The sequence below is a fragment of the Lethenteron reissneri genome, chromosome 55 (genome assembly GCF_015708825.2).
Source record: "Lethenteron reissneri isolate LAM-NWPU_2019-01 chromosome 55, ASM1570882v1, whole genome shotgun sequence".
Classification (NCBI taxonomy): Eukaryota; Metazoa; Chordata; class Hyperoartia; order Petromyzontiformes; family Petromyzontidae; genus Lethenteron; species Lethenteron reissneri.
In genome coordinates, this window is record NC_083833.1 from 9,192,086 (window position 1) to 9,215,614 (window position 23,529).

A 23,529-nucleotide genomic window follows, 5' to 3' on the forward strand; every position below is an offset into this window, starting at 1 on the left:
GTTTTCAATTGGAGTGAGGATGGATACTGTTTGCTTAATCTTTATGGTTAAGTTGGTAACTTGTGTATTTAACATGGTTCAAAGACCCATCTGTGCTTTTTGTCGTCGATGCTGTTTCTTTGTTAAGAATATAATTATCTCTTCCTCCGTGTCTCCTGGTTCTGCAACCCCCCGCCTGCAATTCCCCCCCTCCCTTGTTCCTCTTGTGTGAATTTAGGGGAGTTTTTTTTTATTACCTTATTGCCCCCCCTTTCATGTCCTCTTTCCTTTGAAATGAGGTATGCGCGCATCTGTGGAAGTGTGGGGGCCTCTGTGGAAGTGTGGGGGCGTGTTCGTTCCCACGTGACCGCGTCTATTAAAAAAAACGATATTATCTATGTTGGCAGAATAATTCTTAAAAAAAAAATAATATTTAAAAAAATAAAAAGGGGGTACATACACAACTACCCCAACCCCTATCACTACCCCAACCCCTATCACTACGCCAACCCCCATCACTACCCCAACTCCTATCACTACCCCTATCACTACCCAACCCCTATCACTACTCCACCCCTATCACTACCCCAACCCTTATCACTACCCCAACCCCTATCACTACCCCTACCCCTATCACTACTCCACCCCTATCACTACCCCAACCCTTATCACTACCCCAACCCCTATCACTACCCCTACCTCTATCACCACCACAACCCCTATCACTACCCCTACCCCTATCACTACCCCAACCCCTATCACTACCCCTATCACCACCACAACCCCTATCACTACCCCAACCCCTATCACTACCACAACCCCTATCACTACCCCAACCCCTATCACTACCCCTACCCCTATCACTACCCCAACCCCTATCACTACCCCACCCCTATCACTACCCCAACCCCCATCACTACCCCAACCCCTATCACTACCCCTACCCCTATCACTACCCCAACCCTATCACTACCCCAACCCCTATCACTACCCCAACCCCCATCACTACCCCAACTCCTATCACTGCCCCTATCACTACCCCAACCCCTATCACTACCCCTACCCCTATCACCACCACAACCCCTATCACTACCCCAACCCCTATCACTACCACAACCCCTATCACTACCCCAACCCCTATCACTACCCCTACCCCTATCACTACCCCAACCCCTATCACTACTCCACCCCTATCACTACCCCAACCCCTATCACTACCCCAACCCCTATCACTACCCCAACCCCCATCACTACCCCAACTCCTATCACTACCCCTATCACTACCCAACCCCTATCACTACTCCACCCCTATCACTACCCCAAACCTTATCACTACCCCAACCCCTATCACTACCCCTACCCCTATCACTACCCCTACCCCTATCACTACTCCACCCCTATCACTACCCCAACCCTTATCACTACCCCAACCCCTATCACTACCCCTACCCCTATCACCACCACAACCCCTATCACTACCCCAACCCCTATCACTACCACAACCCCTATCACTACCCCAACCCCTATCACTACCCCTACCCCTATCACTACCCCAACCCCTATCACTACTCCACCCCTATCACTACCCCAACCCCCATCACTACCCAACCCCTATCACTACCCCTACCCCTATCACTACCCCAACCCCTATCACTACCCCAACCCCTATCACTACCCCAACCCCCATCACTACCCCAACTCCTATCACTACCCCTATCACTACACAACCCCTATCACTACTCCACCCCTATCACTACCCCAACCCCTATCACTACCCGTATTACCACCACAACCCCTATCACTACCCCAACCCCTATCACTACCACAACCCCTATCACTACCCCAACCCCTATCACTACCCCTACCCCTATCACTACCCCAACCCCTATCACTACTCCACCCCTATCACTACCCCAACCCCCATCACTACCCCAACCCCCATCACAACCCCAACCCCTATCACTACCCCTACCCCTATCACTACCCCAACCCCTATCACTACCCCAACCCCTATCACTACCCCAACCCCCATCACTACCCCAACTCCTATCACTGCCCCTATCACTACCCCAACCCCTATAACTACCCCTACCCCTATCACCACCACAACCCCTATCACTACCCCAACCCCTATCACTACCACAACCCCTATCACTACCCCAACCCCTATCACTACCCCTACCCCTATCACTACCCCAACCCCTATCACTACTCCACCCCTATCACTACCCCAACCCCTATCACTACCCCAACCCCTATCACTACCCCAACCCCCATCACTACCCCAACTCCTATCACTACCCCTATCACTACCCAACCCCTATCACTACTCCACCCCTATCACTACCCCAAACCTTATCACTACCCCAACCCCTATCACTACCCCTACCCCTATCACTACCCCTACCCCTATCACTACTCCACCCCTATCACTACCCCAACCCTTATCACTACCCCAACCCCTCTCACTACCCCTACCCCGATCACCACCACAACCCCTATCCCTACCCCAACCCCTATCACTACCCACAACACCCCCTATCCACTACCACCAACCCTATCACTACCCCTCTACCCCTATCCTACCCAACCCCTATCACTACTCCACCCCTATCACTACCCACCCCCATCACTAACCCCAACCCCTATCACTACCCCTACCCCTATCACTACCCCAAACCCTATCTACTACCCCCAACCCCTATCACTACCCAACCCCCATCACTACCCCCTCGATCACTACCCTATCCACTAACCACCCCTATCACTACTCCACCCCTATCATCTACCCCCACCCACCCCCCCCCCCCCCCCCCCCCCCTATCACTACCCCCCCCCCCCCCCCCCCCCCCCCCCCTATCACTACCCCAACCCCTATCAATACCCCTCCCCTATCACTACTTCCTACCCCCTATCACTACCCACCCCTATCCTACCCAACCCTGATCACTACCCCAACCCCTAGCACTACCCCTACCCCTATCACCACACCACAAACCCCTATCACTACCCCAACCCCTATCACTACCCCCTACCCCTATCACTACCCCTACCCCTATCACTACTCCAGCCCTATCACTACCCCAACCCCTATCACTACCCCCAACCCCTATCACCACCCCTACCCCTATCACTACCCCAACCCCTATCACCACCCCTACCCCTATCACTACCCCAACCCCTATCACTACCCCAACCCCTATCACCACCCCTATCACTACCCCTACCCCTATCACTACCCCAACCCCTATCACCACCCCTACCCCTATCACTACCCCTATCACTACCCCAACCCCTATCACCACCCCTACCCCTATCACCACCCCCTATCACTACCCAAACCCCTATCACTACCCCAGCCCCTATCACTACCCCTATCACTACACCAACCCCTATCACCACCCCAACCCCTATCACTACCCCAACCCCTATCACCACCCCAGCCCCTATCACTACCTCTATCACTACCCCAACCCCCATCACTACCCCAACCCCCATCACTACTCCAACCCCTATCACTACCCCAACCCCTATCACCAGCCCAACCCCTATTACTACCCCAGCCCCTATCACTACACCAACCCCCATCACTACCCCAACCCCTATCACTACCCCAACCCCCATCACTACCCCAACTCCTATCACTACCCCAACCCCTATCACTACCCCAACCGTATCACCACACAACCCCTATCACCACCCCTATCACTACCCCAACCCCTATCACTACCCCAACCCCTATCACCACCCCAACCCCTATCACTACCACAACCCCTATCACCACCCCAGCCCCTATCACTACCCCAACCCCCATCACTACCCCAACCCCTATCACTACCCCAACCCCTATCACTACCCCAACCCCTATTACTACCCCAGCCCCTATCACTACCCCAACCCCTATCACTACCCCAACCCCTATCACTACCCCAACCCCCATCACTACCCCAACCCCTATCACTACCCCAACCCCTATCACCACCCCAACCCCTATTACTAGCCCTACCCCTATCACTACCCCAACCCCTATCACTACCCCAACCACTATCACTACCCCAACCCCTATCACTACCCCAACCCCTATCACTACCCCAACCCCTATCACTACCCCAACCCCTATCACTACCCTAACCCCTATCACCACACAACCCCTATCACTACCCCAACCCCTATCACTACCCCAACCCCTATCACCACCCAACCCCTATAACTACCCCAACCCCTATCACTACCCCAACCCCTATCACTACCCCAACCCCCATCACTACCCCAACCCCTATCACTACCCCAACCCCTATAATTATCCCAACCCCTATCACTACATCAACCCCTATCACCACCCCTACCCCTATCACTATCCCAGCCCCTATTACTACCCCTATCACTACCCCAGCCCCTATTACTACCCCTTACCCTTATTACTACTCTTACCACTATCACTACCCCAACCCCTATAATTATCCCAACCCCTATCACTACATCAACCCCTATCACCACTCCTACCCCTATCACTACCCCTACCCCTATCACTACCCCTACCCCTATCACTACCCCAGCCCCTATCACAACCCCAACCCCTATCACCACCCCAACCCCTATCACTACCCCAACCCCTATCACCACCCCAGCCCCTATCACTACCCCTATCACTACCCCAACCCCTATCACTACCCCAACCCCTATCACTACCCCAACCCCTATAATTATCCCAACCCCTATCACTACATTAACCCCTATCACCACCCCAACCCCTATCACCACACAACCCCTATCACTACCCCAACCCCCATCACTACCCCAACCCCTATAACTACCCCAACCCCTATCACTACCCCAACCCCTTTCACTACCCCAACCCCTATCACCACCCAACCCCTATAACTACCCCAAACCCTATCACTACCCCAACCCCTATCACTACCCCAACCCCCATCACTACCCCAAACCCTATCACTACCCCAACCCCTATAATTATCCTAACCCCTATCACTACATCAACTCCTATCACCACTCCTACCCCTATCACTACCCCAGCCCCTATTACTACCCCTATCACTACCCCAGCCCCTATTACTACCCCTTACCCCTATTACTACTCTTACCATTATCACTACCCCAACCCCTCCCACCCGTTCTCCTATCACCATAACTACACCACTTTCATAAGAACCTCACTCTTTATCTCAACCACTATGATCTTACGCACATTTTTTTACATCACCTTCTGAGAGTGTATAATTTCAGCAGCATTGGGGCCGTTCATAAATGACGTCACGCGATTTTTGACCCCCCCCCCCTTGTCACACGGCGTCGCAATAAGTCAGACCCCCCTCAAATATGTCACAAAGCTCTGCCCCCTCCCCCCAAAAATAAAACATGCTTCAAATCTCTTTAAACTATTGTCATTGTAGTGCGTATCTAATGTGGTGCTGCAGTCTGATGTTGTAGGAGAAACATTTATTAAAAAGTCTATTTAATTAAGTAGAACGTGTTGTCTATATTTATTTCAAGTTTCACATTTTGATGTGACGTCACATTTCTCACCCCCCCCCCTCGTCACACATCGTCACAAATGTCCGCTCCTCCTGCTCCCTACAGCAGCAGCTGCTGCTGCCTCTTCCTCCGCCCTCTCCTCGTCTCCCCAGAGCCCTCCCCTCCTTCTCCATCCGTTCTCCTCTCTCTCTCCCCTTTCCTCTCTCTGTCTCTCTCTCTGTCTGTTTGAGTTTTATGCGGCCTTCTGGGATGAGCTTGGCCCTCCACTACTACAATTGTTGACGGAGAGGCCTGCAGAAGGGTGAACTCCCACAGAGCTGCAGGAGAGCAGTGGTCTCCCTGCTACCCAAGAAGAGGGACCTGCACCTCGTCAAGAACTGGCGACCCGTCTCCCTCTTGTGCGCTGACTACAAAATCTTCTCCAAGGTGCTGGCAAACCGTCTCAAGATAGTGCTGGGTCAGCTGATCCTGCCGGAACAGTCGTATTGCATCCCTGGACGGTGCATATACGACAACATCGGTACGGTCAGAGACGTAATCTCCCTTGCAGAAGCGCACAACGTGGACTTGGGCCTCCTCTTCTTGGATCAGGAGAAGGCCTTTGGCAGGGGTGAGCCACGAGTACTTAGGACAAACTCCTAAGGTCGCTCTGCTTCCGCCAGGCCTTCATCTCGCACGCCAGGCTCCTGTACACGGGGCACATCCAGCCTCTTCGAGATCAACCAGCAGCTTGACGCCCCTTTCCCTGTGACGAGGGGGTCAGACAGGGATGCCCCCTCTCGGGGCTGCTGTACACCCTGTCCATCGAGCCACTGCTACGCCACCTGAGACGACATGTGTCTGGCCTCAAGGTCCCGGGACCTGAGAACGCGGTCCTCAGGCTCTCGGCCTACGCAGACGACGACGTGATGCGTCGTGCTCAACAATGCGCACGATGTCTCCGCGCTCTGCCAGGCGGTCAGAGGCATAGCTAGGGGGGGCAGGGGGGTACATGTGTCCCCGGGCGCCAAGGTAAAGGGGCGCCAAAATGAGGCTTACAACGTTACATTATAACTTATTGCAGCGGGCGCGGCAGCCTGAAACTACTGCACAAATCTACACCTCAACCTAAAAGTTTATATATCCCGCCACAAACAGCCTACATGTCATGTAATTACATTTTGGTACGCGCGCCTATTAAGAACTTACATGGAAGAACGTCCCAAACAACAGAAAGGCGCAGTCTTTCAGCCTTAGTCACTGGCCTGTTTTTTGGTGGCGGAAACTACGACGGCCTGAAACACGCTGGAGTGCACGATCAGAAGCTGTTAAAGCTATCTGTGAAGCACTGGATGAACTAGTAGGGCTGCTAGACAAATTATCGGAGGACGTAACTATGACGCCTGAAACCAGAAGTGATGCAGAACAGTTGCAGGCATGCGTATTAAAATTTAACTTCATAGTTTTATTACATTTCTGGAATGTCATTCTTGGAAAAAATGATCGTGTTCAGAAGCGCTTACAGGATCCTACTATGAATTTCAAGGAAACAGCAACTGATCTTGAATCTTTGAAGCATGCATTTGTCAAGCATCGTGATGATTTGAGCCAAGTTGCTGTAGAAAACGCCAAAACAAGATGCACAGCCTGGGGGATCGATGTGGACAGAAGAATTAGGCGACATCGGAAGATGCCAGGAGAACTGGCAAGAGATGCAGGACTTTCAGCAGAAGAAGAAATTGTGCGCTGTTATGAAGAGTGTATTTTATCGACTTCAACAGGAGATGTCAACACGGTTTTTACGACTAAACGACCTGAACACAAAATTTGGATTTCTGCTGGACGTCAAAACTCTTCTATCCGACACAGATATCGATGCAATTCGTCGAAATTGCACAGATTTTGGAAATTTCTATGACACCGACATCAATGGCCACGAACTTTTCACAGAAATTGGAGATTGCAAAATGCTGCTCAGTAACCGGAATGAAGTTCTACCAGAAACTCCTTTGGATCTTCTTGGTTTTATTGTGTTTTATGGAGACGACATATTTCCGAATTTGCGAATTTCACTGCAAATTTTATTAACAATAGCAGTTTTTATTGCAAGCTGTGAGCGGTAGTTCAGCAAATTGAAACTTATTTTGTCGTATTTGCGTGCTTCAATGGGACAAGATCGTCTCAGTGATCTTGCTCTTCTTAGCGTTGAAAGAGAAACATTGGAAAAAACAGATTTTGATTACGTGATTGACCAGTTTGCGACAGTGAAATCAAGAAAAATTCATCTTTTGTAGACTATGTCAACCAGTCTACGACAGTGACTGAGTGAGCCATGTAATATAATTTCTATAAATTTGCTTTTTTAATTACAATGTTTCATTAAAATTAAAATTGTTATTCCTTATTCGATGTAATAGGAAAATGTGATTAAACGGGGGGGGGGGGGGGGGGGTCGCCAATTTTATAGTTCGTCCCCGGGCGCAAAATATTCTAGCTACACCTCTGCAGGCGGTTGCAGTGTACGAGAGGGCCTCCTCCGCCAGGGTCAACTGGGCCAAGTGCGAGGCCCCCGCTGTGTTTGGGGTCGCGAGGCGGCTTTCGCTCTGTGCTCCTCCCAGGAGGATTCAATTGGCGGGACGATGGAGTCAAGTACCTGGGGGGTTACCTGGGGAAACCACACGTCGCACTGAACAACTGGACCGAGCTGGCCAACACAATCAAGGCTAAATTACTGACATGGGCACGCCTCGCTCCGCAGATGTCCTTCAGGGGCCGAGTGCTTGTCGCTAAGACCCTGGCAGAATCCGTGCTGTGGCACAAGATCAAGGCCTTCCAGCCTCCTACTTGGCTACTCACCGGAGTCAACCGCTCACTCGCGCACTTCGTCTGGCACGGGAAGCACTGGCTCAGGTCGGGCGTTCTCTGCCTGCCGGTGAGCGAGGGCAGCCAGAGTCTGGTGGACGTCGCCGCCAGGATCATGAGTTTCAGGCTCATGGCAGTCAGGCAGCTGCTGTATGACCGGAAGGAGCTACCCTGGAAGTCGCCGGCCCTCGCCCTGCTGAGGAATGCAGGGGGGTGCCTGGGGTATAGAAAGGAGCTCTTCCTGATGGACCTGAGCCTGTCGACTACACGAGGCTGCCAGGTTATCACCAGAGCCTCTTGGACGCGTGGCAGAGCTTCGAGTGGAGCAGAATGCGTGCTCCTTACGACCTCGCGCAGTTCCTGAACGAGCCCCTTGTTTTGCAACGGCCTCTTACAGGGAGTCAGAGCAGAGAGGACCCTGGCTCTACGCCTCACATCAGCAGGGCTGCGGACAGTTTTCCACCTCGTGCAGGTGTGATGCCGCCACCATGAAGCCGTTCAGCAGGCGCCCCATCTGCGGCCTCGCCACCACCAAGCAACGGAGCCAACCCTTCCTCCCCCTCACCTCACCTCACATGAACACACCCGCACGCATTTTCCCCCACCCATAGAGCTGGAAGGGGAGATCACCTGATCGACCGGTTTTTATCCGAGAAACCCTTATCGGGATTAACTCTCATGGTTTCCGGCGATCAGGAAATTGGACGACCTCCCCCGATGCTACGTTGCGCCGCGGCGCTGCGACCGACCTTAATATGGTATGGTCGCGGCGTGGGGCATTCGGCCACCGCGGTTGAGGCGCATTCCCCCCACACACACCCCCACGGGTCGACGAGACAGGCAGAGGAGAGACGGGGCAGCGTAGTTTAGGGTGCGCAATTGATAGGGCAGGTGGTGGGGACATGCGGAAGCTCCGCGCTTAACTTCAGCAGCGGGCCGTGGTGATGGACACCGCCGCATGAACTTCAATAATGGGGGCCTGCGTGAGAAAGGGATTGATTGGAATTTGCGCTGCGCAACGCCGCACATTGATTAGCATATCACAGGCGCCCGGAACCGCGGTGCGCGTGCTTGAGCGCACAGGCCCCATTGTTAGGGAGGGTAAGGGATTAATTAGGATTTACACCGCGGTACGCTGCGAGGAGGAGATCACCGGAACCGCCGTGCGTGTGCCAGAGGGGCGCGAGCCCATTGTTCAGAGCCGTATCCCTTTGAGGTAGGGAGGATAAATAGGGGGCGCAAAGGGGAAATCGCTTCTTGTCTCCAGCGCCAGAGGACCAGCAGCAGCTCCAGCCAGCGACCCGGACGTCCGTGCGACGCACCGAGGTACGCTGTTAGCACAAGGATCAGTGGACCGCCGTGGACACTTGACGGTGAGTGGGGAGGTGAAGTAGGATAATAGCCGATAGATAGGGAATAGGTACAGGTTTAGTGGAACAGGCCAGCCTCGTCGACTCACTGATTTATCATCAATTACCAGGTAACAGATAATAAATCATTAATAGCGAAGCGTGGCCTCACGTGATCTTGTCGAGCAGTGTGAGCGTGTGGGTGCGCGGGTGTACACAGTGATTCGCCAGGTGAGTGAGCGCTGCGCGGAGCTGAGCGCGCGGGTGTGCGTGTGTACACAGTGGTTCGCCACATGAGTGAGCGCTGCGCGGAGCTGAGCGCGTGGGTGAGCGTGTGTACACAGTGGTTCTGTAGTGCTGCGGCTCGCCTCGGGGGAGCGCTGCGCAGAGCGGTGCGAGAGTGGGTGTCTCGTGTGTTCACTGCGCGATCATAACGCGAGTATTCAGTGGTGAGTGAGTGCCGCGGAGAGCTGTGTGCGTGAGTGCGCATACGTTCGTTACGTGTCGGATACGGATGCGCATTGGTAACGTGCCGCACAGGGCTATAGACGGGCACACGCTCGCAGTGTGCGAGAGCTGTACGTAGCGGTGTAAAGAGGGGGAGTGTGGCGTTTGATTGATGATGCTGTGCGCACGTATGCTCGCAGCGTGGGAGCGCGGCGCGAGGCTGTAACAGTAGGGGCGTCGCGTTCGAATGCCGGCGAAACCGTAGCGGGTAATAGGGAGGTGGGGTAACATCAACGGAATAGGGGATGCAGGCGGGAGGGACCCCGGGGGCCAACGGCCCCCACACAGGCCCACCAGCCCAAGTGGAAGACCGCAGCTGAGATCGCTAGCACCGCGGGAATCCGCTTCACGCTCGCCGGGAAAGAAGCTGCTGCGGGACGTCGCTCCACACCATGAAGGAGCTGCGCCTGAAGCTGGAGGCACCGGGGGATGGTGGCGGCCCCCCTCCTCTTTCCCGGAGTTTTGCTTCTCCTGGCCACAGCAACTCTGGCAAGCTACTGAAGCTGCAAGGCTGCAGGAACGTACCACTCAAGAGTGCCCCAAACACAACGCTCTACACGTGCCGTGTCAAGGCGCTGCATTCCCGGGACCTGGCCGACCTACCAGACACAAAATGGAGAGACCATTTCTCTCCCCTCATTGCGGCCGCCCCTCAGTGGAAACAAATGTACAAGTCTCCCGTAGCCAAACGCTGCGGTGACCTCTAGTGGAGGTTGGCATACTGCACGTTGCCATCGGACGTGTGGCTCAGCCGAATCTCGCCAGGGGTAACAGACTTGTGCATTTCCTGCGGTGCCAGGGAGGATCTACCCCACCAGTACCTACCCTGCCAGCGGCTCAAACCAATGTTCCGCTTTTTGGGAGACATCTTCAGGAAACTGGGGGTGCTCTTCTACAGCAGCAGCTTCGTATATGGGCTGGTGCCTTACCTGGCTAACAAGCGCCATGACCTCGCCAACTTCGCCTGTGCTCAGGTGAAGATGGCGGTGTACAGAACGAGGAAAAAGATGCTGGAAGGTGACACTGACGGCTGATCTGTGCTTCCAGTGTTCAGGGGCCTGCTTAAGGCGCGGCTCCGGCTAGAGCACGCCATGTACCACATACATGTCGGTGATGTGCACGTCTTCTTCGAACGCTGGGGAGCCGGACAAGCCCTCTGTACCAGCATGGACAGCACCCTCGTGTTCACCTTCTGAAGCGCTCGCTCGTCCCCATGGCATGCGCAATGACCACCACCACGTGACTTTTCTTTTGTGTTGTGCGCGGTGCTTTTAGCGCCTTAGCGAGTGGATTTGTAGCGTTTACTTTCATTTGTTTGCTGGTGACTTTGTGTATTTCATATCGAAATCGCCTCCAGTGCTGTTGCTGCTGGCGGCAATAAAAGTTGTTTAAAAGTCAAAGTTTCTCTCTCTCTTTCTCTACCGACGCGTCGCGTCCTCCGCTCCGGTGGCACGGATGGTGCAGCGGTACCTTTGTCGGTACGAAGGAGAACGAGGCTGACCAGAAAGGCATTGCTCATAGCGACATGCGATTGGTTTATTGGTAGTTACGGCGACATAATGAACGCACGCAATTAGAAAATTATCTTCTTAAGCAGTAGATATAAAAAAACACAATTTTATATTATACAGACCGGACAGTGCTTGTGCATGGGTGCATAACAGGTGCTATAGTGCTGGTTGCATTAACAAGCATGGTAAAGTAGTGGATAGACCCCAAGGGCTGGCTGTGTGTGTGTGTACGTGGATGTTATCATTCGATAATAGACGATGCCCCAATGATCAGTGTAAAGCAGTGGCGGGTGACGTCGTAATTAGCACCAGGGGACCAAATCATTTGTTTTACTTTACTCGGTAAAAATTAGTTTTTTTTATTTTCAGAAGCGACCTGGCCATCACAAATGATAGCCCTACGAAGTGGCTTATTTGTCATCATCATCATCATGTGGAAATGTATAAAAGCCAAATACTCTAAAAGGCGTGAGAAAAATACATGCCACCACCGGGAGAAAGATGCGCAAATATACAACAACGGGCGTCAGGGTCGTGGATCGAACCTACGACCTCCTGTATACCAGGCGAGGTAGTTAACATCTCGCCACCGCGACGTCCATAGGCCTCTGAGCACACGCCTTACCTCAAAAAAGTTTAGTTTTCTTTGTATGTATTGCTCAAGTTATTTGTTTACTTTTCTTATACTGTGCACTCCTATCGTGAGTTTGCATTGCTCGTTGTTCTGACCCCGTGCCTCGACTGGACATCGGTGATCAAATAGCTTCACAGCTCATCGGATTCCTTCCACTAAACATTTATATTCCGATTACCCGCGCTATAGATTGTCAGATGACATCATTCTGATCGGCTTCGTCAATATCCCGTGGCGTGATCAATGCAATGTTTCCGTTTTTGTCTCGGTCTGTTTGTGTTTGAAAGCAAGCTCGGAGCGAGCCAAGATGAACCCAGCAGCAACGTTGGGCGAGCGGCGTCCCCCGGCCAGAGCCCCCGTCTCCTCCTCCTCCTCCTGCGGCGTCACGGCTAGAGCTTACAGTCCTTCAGGTACACCGACACGTCCTTGCCCTTACACTTCGACTTCCAGCCATACCTGCAACGGAAGGGAGCAGCCGTTCGTTCGTTAGTTCATCCCGTTCGTTCGCTCGCTCGCTCTGGGTCAGTTCGTTCACTCAGCCAGTCCGTTCAGTCACCCCTAGTCCGTTCAGTCAGTTAGTAGTGCGTAGTGGCCCAGCCGCTGGTTGCAAAGAGTCGTGCTTCGAATGCGGGAGGTCACCATGGTTAACACTGCGGTGTGGATTAACCCCTGACAATACTACTGTAATGTGAGGATATATCCGGCTCACTGACAAATCACAACTCCTCACGATGAGTGGCTCTGCCGGTCCTGGTCCATAGCCAATGGGGGGAAGCCTAGGGGCGTGGCCCTGACGTAATGGAAAGGTGACAGCTGTAAGCAGAGGATTGGTTCTGCTGGCTTTGGCCACAGCCAATGGGGAGATGAGTCAGGGGCGTGGTCCCGGGAGCCTACGATGGAGTCTGGAAGATTCCATAGAGGCTAACCAGGATTGGTGGAAACGTACCACGTGAGCCGGGTATTAAATAGGGGTGGAGACGAACAACACGTGGTCAGAACTGCAACGAACGGCGGAGGAGGCCACGCAAGAGCGGGGGTCCAAGTTGCCACGTGGCTGCACGTGTGTCTCTCTCTCTCTATCCCTCTCACGCTGCCTGTCAGCAGCGTGAAGGAATGCTGTAATGAAAAGTGAATGAAGACCGGATTCCAGAAGTCGCTTCAACGACCCTTATTACACTACGAAGCGCCGTCAAAGTCACTCGCAGTGCGTTAGTGTGCGCTGGTGTCATGGTCCACATTTAAAACAAAAGTCGCACCGCAAATGACTCCTTTGAGATCCCACAGCAGCAGCTACCACCCCCCTCGACTGGCAGACCGATACCCGCTCAGAGCGCCCGGTGCTGAATCCACCTGGTGCCTCACAGGGACAGCTGCTACTGGGGGTGCCCCCTTGCAATGGCGTTGACATGCGATGCAAGTCCGTTATCGCGCGGGAAGCTCCCTGAGACTACCCAGTGTTGTATCACAACTAGAGGCCGACCGACATCCGGTTTCGGCGCCAAAAGTTGGAAAATGGCCTCTTTCGGCGTAGTTTCGGTTTCGGAAGAAAGTCAATTTTTTACTTTCGGTTTACTTTCGGTTTCGGCCGAAACCAGAAATTGAGTTTTGGTCGGCCTCTACACACAACTCAAACTCACGGTTTATTCACTCACATGCACACACTAATACATGTACAGCCCTTTGTCAATCCACTGCTGTATGAAGACATCCTAACGTCGCATTGAGTCATGCGGGGTTCTTTGACCATACTTCACCACCCTGGTCAGTGCGAGGACTGGTTCAGATATCACTCGTCACTGATGTTAGCCGTGGCAGGGAATTGAACTTAGATAATTTGTGGTCTTATGGTAACAAGTGAACCACCATGCCACCTTGACGCTGCTAATGATCGTGCAGATGATGACGCTGATAATGATGCCGACAATGATTTGGCTGATAACGCCGATGATGACGACGCTGATGATTATGATTCCGCTGATGATGACGAGCATGATGCCGATGTGGATGATGCTGGCGAAGCTGCCGATGCAGATGACGATGATCCCGATGACGATGATGCCGATTCTTGGTGACCCGTGCCGTGTCCTGCTGCTGTGTGCGTCGTGGCTACTCACCAGGTATTCAGTCCCTTCTGCTGGACAATCAACTTGGCGCAGGCGACGGACTTCGTGATGTAGTCCTCAAGGAGCTCTGTGAACAACAGCGACGACATTGAGAAGAAGCAGCAGAGCGGTGGCAGAGATGCGGAGAGTGGCACCGCTGAGCCCCTGGGTTCCAACGCGGGTGTTCGGCGCTGACGGTGATTACACCGGCAGTGAGATGGTGGTCTCAGCCTGGTCACCATAAACTCACATAGAGACCCATAGACTTACACAGAGAACCATCGACTGAAGTAGAGACCCATAGACTTACACAGACACATAAGACTCACATAGAAACACAGACTCACACAGAAAGCCATGGATTAAACGGACACAGACTCCTCGCACAGAGACCCATACACTCACACATCTAACCCTAGACTCACAAATAAAGCTACATTACATTTCTCAACATAATAGACGTTTCAGGAAACGGGCCTTCATAGCACATCAAGAGGGCTTCGACAGGACACGTCACGTGGCCTGTGGTCAAGGACAATAACGGAGTGGCAGCCAAGGAATAGAGAACGCGTCTGAGAAGGCATCGACGGTGGAGACGGAGCGGTGAGATCAGCTCGTTGCGGCGGTGTTGGTGCCGACTTTTCAGTTTTCAGTTTGATGTATTAGGTATAGCCCTGTGAGCCATTCGGCTCATGAATCGGATGCAACCGCAACAAACAAAAACATGAACAAGAAACATCTTAAAGTGACTACGCGCAACAGAAAAATCCAGGAAAAAACAGCAAAGTCTTCCAGAAAAAGCACCGTATATCAACGCTGTGTGCAAAAATCCCAGTGGCATGCAAGTTAAACAATAACAACCATAATACGATTTACATTAAAGTTATCAGGCTAACTCTGTACTTCAACAAACAAACATGGCTAAACCAAAACGTTTTCAAAATCACCAAAATAAAGCTATAAAAACAATGTAACAGTGACCATAGGAACTGTGATTCAAATTTAACAATAAACGATATAAATAACATGTACGACCAAACATTGCAGCCATAGCTGGCTGCACGAGTCACTCCATAACAGCAGGAGTATCAGTAGCAGCGTGTGGGGCCGAGCGCCGGGCACACGGCGCCGTGATCTGGCCGAGGTACGAGAGGATCAGAGGGCACGGAGGAAAGCCACGCAGAGCAGGGGGAGAGCAGAGAGAGAGTCCACTCAGAGAGGAGCCAGAGTGAGGAGTAGACTGTGACCGACGACGATGGCGATGATTATGGCGATAATGAAGACAATGACGAGTATAATGGCGATGATGACGATTATGATGACGGTAATGAAGACAATGGCGATGATGACGATTATAATAACGGTAATGAAGACAATGACAATGATGACGATTATGATGACGGTAATGAAGACAATGGCAATGATGACGATGATGATGACGGTAATGAAGACAATGGCGATGACGATTATGATGACGGTAATGAAGACAATGGCGATGATGACGATTATGATGACGGTAATGAAGACAATGACAATGATGACGATTCTGATGACGGTAATGAAGACAATGGCGATTATGACGATTATGATGACGGTAATGAAGACAATGGCGATGATGACGACTGCAGGAGGACGTCACCGGAGCACTTGACTTGGCACGCGTTGTGCCCCTTGGTGCCGTTGTCGCACCACCACTTGCTGTTGATCTGGAAGATGCCGTAGTCGGTGGAGCCGTTGGGGTTGGGGTGTATGGCCACCGTGCTGTATCCGCTCTCGGCCTCAGCCAAACACACCCCTGGGCACCAAACACAAACATCACCCCCCGCCACGCATAGCCTTTAGCAGACTGGTGGGGGCGAGGTGCGGTTAGCGAGCAGCAGCGCCTACCAAGGCCGGCACCGTGGCACACGAGGGGGTGGGTGGCCTGCACCACGCCCGGCCGCCTTTGTCTCCACAGTGGCGATGTCTACACACCGCGCCAATAACTCATTTGAGGTTGAGTCGACCTAGGAGAGGCCCAGGATCGATTCAGATAACCACCGGTGTTGGCCGTGAGCGGGAATCGAACTCGGGTCGTCGGGTTCCTAGCGCAGCGTAGCGCTAACCGCTAACCACCACCGCCGCCAGCGACTGAACCACAACACCCTCCCCAGGGGTGAGCTTCCACACAGCGCGTGGGAGAGACCCGCTGCCCCGTGTCACGCACGGACTGCGGGCGACCGTCTGATCTCTGATCTGGTTCGCTGCGAAATCTGGCCGTGAGAGTATCTCTCTAACTCACCCGTGGTGAGCGAGTGGGTGGGCGAGTGGGTGGGTGAGCGAGCGAGTGGGTGAGTGGCTGGGTGACGCCTGTATATGTGGAGTTTGCGTGTCTCGTTCTCTCCCCGTTGTCGAGAGGAGTTTTCTCCGGGATCCTTCGGGTTTCCCCTCCACGTTTAGAATCAACATCACGTGTTTAGAGTATTTCGCTGCCATAAATGTACACACAATAAGCCACTTCGTTCAACTATCATCTGTGGGCAGGTCGCTTCTGAAAAAGAGCTACAAATCTCAGTCGGCCTTCGCTGGTAAACTTAATATCATAGTTTAGTTTATAAATTGGCCCTTGAAAAGTTCCACGAATAGTGGCTACTGAGCAAGGCAAATCCCTTCAATGATCACAACGTATTTACTGCTAATTAATAAACGCATTTACATTGAAAAGGCATAATTATTCAATGGTGCTGGCACACTGCATTGTGGACCATTCAATTACCATCGCAGTCGATTACCGTCCCACACAATTACCATCTCAACCAAACGAATGCAACTGCCCGACGTGACGTGCAAAAGTGAGGCCGAAAACAACGATAACACTGGTGGCAGATTGAACAAAAAAAACCTGGGATTTTGATGGCGACCGTCAGAACAGCAACAACAACAACCACCACAAAACAACCCCAGATCCTCTATCAACGCCCGTCTCTGACTCGGAATGTTGGTAGTGGAGGTGTGTGGGTGAAGCTCTCACAGTCGGCCAGGCTGGGTTTCCTCACTCCCATGTCGTACAGGGCCTTCGCGAGCTCGCATCGTGCGAACACTTTGGCACGCGTGCGGGGAACGACGCAGAGAGACGCCACCAGCACGAACATCGCGAACGAGCGAAACGACATCGCGAGAGATTATTTTTGTTTTCTCCACCACGGCCACTCTCCGCTCTCGTTCTGCCTCTCGCTGTTCAGCCCGCACCCGGCTTTTATAGCCTCCCACCACCACCGCTCACATCCCCGGAACTGCTCGCCGACAAGTCGTGGCTTGCGTGTGGGCGTGGGGGACGAGCGGTGGTGCAGTGGTTAGCGCTGCACTGCGCTACGAACCCTGGTGACCCCGAGTTCATGTTTCTAGCTCACGGCCACCAACCCAGTGACGATTATCTCAAATCGACCCCGTGGCCTCCCTCTAGAACGACTCAGTCTGAAACGAGTACCTGGTGCGATGCGTAAAACATCGCCACTGGGGAGACAAAGGCGGGCGAGCGCGGTGGTGGCCACCCGCCCCTTCGGCTGCCATGTCGTCGCCCATAGTTGGTCGTCAACAGCACTCGCCCCAAAATTCTGTTGACGTAATACACTGTAAAAACCGAGACTGGGGTTAATTAATGTTTAGTAAATATATAAGAGTAACCTATACATAAACATAATGACTATGTGTAGTTTAGAATCACATCGAGCTGAATTCAACACATTTGTATTAGTTATTAATTGTATTTTACTCAGTTTTGTTCGAATAAAATCAGCCATCAATAACTAAGTGGAATTTAATTGTATTTTATCAGGAAAGTCAAAATGCAAAAAATTGATTAATTTTACTAATCGGGAGGTTTTTGAATTTAATAACGTTACACTTCTGCCCCAACTCGAGGCATTTTTTCGCGCCACGTGCATGTCAACCATCTTCTTCCACAGACACGTTTCAGGGACCGCCGTTCTCCCAAAGGTAAGACATGTTTAATTATTTTAGCGAACAATTTTTTAACAAAGGTGTGGTAGCAGTTGAACATTGTTTTTTGTTACTGCATGTTACCAGCATGCCAATTTAACTGGCTGTAACGTATATCAGAATTAACTAGCACAACGTTAGACCTTTGGAAGTCAGTCTGATTCGACTAAAAGCACGAGACTATAATTTTTGTTCCGCACACGAAAAAGCAACGTGCGTGATTAAAACTAGACTATATTCATTCGGATCACAGCATGTACCGAACCAAAAGGCCTGTACCTGCCGTTACACCTCCAGTATATTATATCTTAGTGTTGATGTACGTACAGTATGCTAACGTTAGCTAGCTTTCCACCAGTCAGTTAGCGTCACCTTTACGTTGTGGCTAGCTTGTTGTGTAGTTGCTAGCTAGCTAGATGATGTGAGTGACAAGAAGTTGATGTGCTAAATTTGAGCATGAAAATTTGAATATTAAAAATAATAAAGAATTATCTTGTAAATGTGATTCTATTGTCCTCATGTGATTAGAGACCTGGTGGCCTTGCATCTGATACATGGACCTTTTTCTGCCTCAGGTTTTTGCTTATGGAATGGAAGTGTAAGATCTGCAAGTCTTTGTCTGCCACAAAGGGATATCTACTAAAGCATTACAGACAACACGCAACATTTGGTCGTGGGCAATCCCAGCCATGCCTATATGACAGTTCCCCTTGCACATTTAAAACGCAGAGTGCCCTTCGCACACATTTGTCCAGATACCATTCAGATGAAGAAAGTCTACGGTCAGGAAACATCTCTGCTTTTAAATGTTTAGTTTGCAATGCTTGTTGTTCTATAGAGAAGGACTACTTTCAGCATATTGGAAATCATCTGAAGAGCCACGAAACTGTCTTTTGTGCATTTGAAGGATGCAGCTTTCAGACAAATATATACAATACATTTTTTAAAACACAAAAGCAGAAGACACAAATCCTATTCTTTGAGTGATTTTAAGAAAGACGTGTATGAGAGTCGCCATAATCAGACTGTTGACCATTCTGATTTACCAGAGGCCAGTGATGGTGAGGGCACTAGTTTAGATTGTGATCAGGAAAGTGCATCATACTTAGTTCTTCAAAGAATTGGCTTACTTCTGCTGAAGCTAGAAACCATCTATAATGCCTCAGTGAAGTGCATTGATGCCTTGGTTGAAGACCTTCAGTTCATTTCATCTTCAGTATCAGTTGCTGTTGTTAGAAACATACTAGATTCAACATTGAAGGTGAATACATACATTGTTGACCAGGCCATCATAACTGAATTGTCAGAGCAGTTGTGCAACTTCCATCCCATTGGTACAACACTTGGAGCAGGTGGTCCGCTTGGTTCGGCTTTTAAGAGAAGAAAGTATTTTAAGGTGCATTTCCAGTGTGTTGATAGCATTGAATATATTATTGATACTGAAAAGAACAAGACCTTTCAATATGTGCCTATTCTCCAGACTTTGCAGGAAGTCTTGAAGAATAAAGACATTGCAGAAATAATTTTATCCAGAAAATCGAATAGTACTGGATATATGAAGTAAATTTTTGATGGAAAATGCTTCAAGCAAAATGTATTTTATGCTGGGGAAGAAACAAGACTGTCTATAATCCTTTACGTTGACGACTTTGAGGTGTGTAACCCACTAGGAACTTCGAGAAAAAAACACAAAATAACAGCTGTTTATTGGGTTTTGGCAAATGTTCCAACAAAGTTGCAATCTGCATTAACGTCAATACACCTAGCTTTACTTTGCAAAGCTGTTGATGTCAAACAGTTTGAATACCGAACAGTTTTGGAACCACTCTTGAAGGATCTTGTCATTCTAGAACAGGAAGGGATTTTCATTTCCAGTGTTGGAAAAAACATTAAAGGGACAGTACATTGTGTTGTAGCTGACAATCTCGGTGCACATTCTATCAGTGGACTAGTTGAAAGTTTCACGGGGCCGTACATCTGTAGATTTTGTCTTGGACATTCTTTAGAGTACCAGACACACGAAGTGCGGACCGGAGTGTTTCCACCTCGGACAAAGAAGGAACATAGTTTGCATGTGCAAACTGAGAGAAAATCCAAAATGTTACTCATTGCTTTGGCGTAAAGCGGTCGTGTCCATTGACTGATAAATTAAATAACTTTCATTTTGAGTCTGGGTACCCACCAGATGTACTACATGACCTTTTGGAAGACATAGTCCCAAGGGAACTAGCATTTTTTCAGATTTTCACCAAGAAGAAGTACTTCAGTTTGACTGAGCTTAACGAGTTAATAACTGAGTCTGACTGTCAAAGTTCTGCGTTATAGGCCTATACATCTGATAGGCTATCAGAGAATGCACTGATTTGTTATTGAAAGCTATCTTTATTTTTGTTTAATGTTTCTTGGGTGTTCTAACATTGTGCTGTCTTCTGATGTGACGCTGACCTAGGCCATTGCAAGTGTTTGTTCGAAAGGAATAGATGTAAGATGCATAGAACATCTGTAGGCTGTGCTAGTTTACTTGTTAGGAAGCCATGCTTGTAATTGTGCATGTTAAAAAAGATAGGTCCACCCGGATTGTGGATTATGGCTACAAGTATAAGTACAGGGAATGCAAGTCAATTCACGTGATGTTTTAATCTCTTTTAGCTGTTTGAAAAACATATTGGCCCTTAGGATTTCAATTTGCGCATATAAAAAAGAAATAATATGAAAGTATTTTTACAGAGTTTTTTTTTAAAACATTGTCGTAATTTAAATGTGCTAACAAGGCATAAACCTTGAATCACATCCAAAAAAGTAATTTGTGCCTGTAATGCCCACACTGTAAAAACCGAGACTGGGGTTAATTAATGTTTAGTAAATATATAAGAGTAGCCTATACATAAAAATAATGACTATGTGTAGTTTGGAATCACATTGAGCTGAATTCAACACATTTCTATTAGTTATTAATTTTATTTTACTCAGTTTTGTTCGAATAAAATCAGCCATCAATAACTAAGTAGAATTTAATTGTATTTTATCAGGAAAGTCAAAAATGCAAAAAATTGATTAATTTTACTAATCGGGAGGTTTTTGAATTTAATAACGTTACACTTCCGCCCCAACTCGAGGCATTTTTTCGCGCCACGTGCATGTCAACCATCTTCTTCCACAGACACGTTTCAGGGACCGCCGTTCTCCCAAAGGTAAGACATGTTTAATTATTTTAGCGAACAATTTTTTAACAAAGGTGTGGTAGCAGTTGAACATTGTTTTTTGTTACTGCATGTTACCAGCATGCCAATTTAACTGGCTGTAACGTATATCAGAATTAACTAGCACAACGTTAGGCCTTTGGAAGTCAGTCTGATTCGACTAAAAGCACGAGACTATAATTTTTGTTCCGCACACGAAAAAGCAACGTGCGTGATTAAAACTAGACTATATTCATTCGGATCACAGCGTGTACTGAACCAAAAGTCCTGTACCTGCCGTTACACCTCCAGTATATTATATCTTGCTGTTGATGTACGTACAGTATGCTAACGTTAGCTAGCTTTCCACCAGTCAGTTAGCGTCACCTTTACGTTGTGGCTAGCTTGTTGTGTAGTTGCTAGCTAGCTAGATGATGTGAGTGACAAGAAGTTGATGTGCTAAATTTGAGCATGAAAATTTGAATATTAAAAATAATAAAGAATTATCTTGTCAATGTGATTCTATTGTCCTCATGTGATTAGAGACCTGGTGGCCTTGCATCTGATACATGGACCTTTTTCTGCCTCAGGTTTTTGCTTATGGAATGGAAGTGTAAGATCTGCAAGTCTTTGTCTGCCACAAAGGGATATCTACTAAAGCATTACAGACAACACGCAACATTTGGTCGTGGGCAATCCCAGCCATGCCTATATGACAGTTCCCCTTGCACATTTAAAACGCAGAGTGCCCTTCGCACACATTTGTCCAGATACCATTCAGATGAAGAAAGTCTACGGTCAGGAAACATCTCTGCTTCTAAGTGTTTAGTTTGCAATGCTTGTTCTATAGAGAAGGACTACTTTCAGCATATTGGAAATCATCTGAAGAGCCACGAAACTGTCTTTTGTGTATTTGAAGGATGCAGCTTTCAGACAAATATATACAATACATTTTTACAACACAAAAGCAGAAGACACAAATCCTATTCTTTGAGTGATTTTAAGAAAGACGTGTATGAGAGTCGCCATAATCAGACTGTTGACCATTCTGATTTACCAGAGGCCAGTGATGGTGAGGGCACTAGTTTAGATTGTGATCAGGAAAGTGCATCATACTTAGTTCTTCAAAGAATTGGCTTACTTCTGCTGAAGCTAGAAACCATCTATAATGCCTCAGTGAAGTGCATTGATGCCTTGGTTGAAGACCTTCAGTTCATTTCATCTTCAGTATCAGTTGCAGTTGTTAGAAACATACTAGATTCAACATTGAAGGTGAATAAATGCATTGTTGACCAGGCCATCATAACTGAATTGTCAGAGCAGTTGTGCAACTTCCATCCCATTAGTACAGCACTTGGAGCAGGTGGTCCACTTGGTTCGGCTTTTAAGAGAATAAAGTATTTTAAGGTGCATTTTCAGTGTGTTGATAGCATTGAATATATTATTGATACTGAAAAGAACAAGACCTTTCAATATGTGCCTATTCTCCAGACTTTGCAGGAAGTCTTGAAGAATAAAGACATTGCAGAAAAAAAATTTATCCAGAAAATAAAATAGTACTGGATATATTAAGTAAATTTTTGATGGAAAACCCTTCAAGCAAAATGTATTTTATGCTGGGGAAAAAACAAGACTGTCTATAATCCTTTACGTTGACGATTTTGAGGTGTGTAACCCACTAGGAACTTCGAGAGAAAAAACACAAAATAACAGCTGTTTATTGGGTTTTGGCAAATGTTCCAACAAAGTTGCAAACTGCATTAACGTCAATACACCTAGCTTTTCTTTGTAAAGCTGTTGATGTCAAACTAGTTTGAATAAAGAGCAGTTTTGAAACCACTCTTGAAGGATCTTGTCATTCTAGAACAGGAAGGAATTTTCATTTCCAGTGTTGGAAAAAACATTAAAGGGACAGTACATTGTGTTGTAGCTGACAATCTCGGTGCACATTCTATC

General features: G+C 49.3%; 1 protein-coding gene across 1 annotated transcript; it reads right to left on the reverse strand.

The window, feature by feature from the left end:
* Positions 1–11,684: 11,684 nt before the first annotated feature.
* LOC133356838 (lysozyme C-1/C-2-like) lies at positions 11,685–17,687 on the reverse strand. The gene is made up of 4 exons (XM_061574556.1): positions 17,427–17,687; positions 16,056–16,211; positions 14,429–14,504; positions 11,685–12,770 (listed from the first exon to the last, which is right to left on the reverse strand). The coding sequence occupies exons 1-4, from the start codon at positions 17,566–17,568 to the stop codon at positions 12,704–12,706; spliced, it is 441 nt and encodes a 146-aa protein (XP_061430540.1). The 5' UTR covers positions 17,569–17,687; the 3' UTR covers positions 11,685–12,703.
* Positions 17,688–23,529: the final 5,842 nt, after the last annotated feature.

Excerpts from the sequence above, each read along its gene's own strand:
- LOC133356838 (XM_061574556.1), bottom strand. The coding sequence starts at position 17,568 with ATGTCGTTTCGCTCGTTCGCGATGTTCGTGCTGGTGGCGTCTCTCTGC. Across the intron at positions 14,505-16,055 it reads GTGCCAAGTCAAGTGCTCCG|AGCTCCTTGAGGACTACATC; the intron begins GTGACGTCCTCC and ends TGTTGTTCACAG. Across the intron at positions 12,771-14,428 it reads CAGAAGGGACTGAATACCTG|GTATGGCTGGAAGTCGAAGT; the intron begins GTGAGTAGCCAC and ends CTTCCGTTGCAG.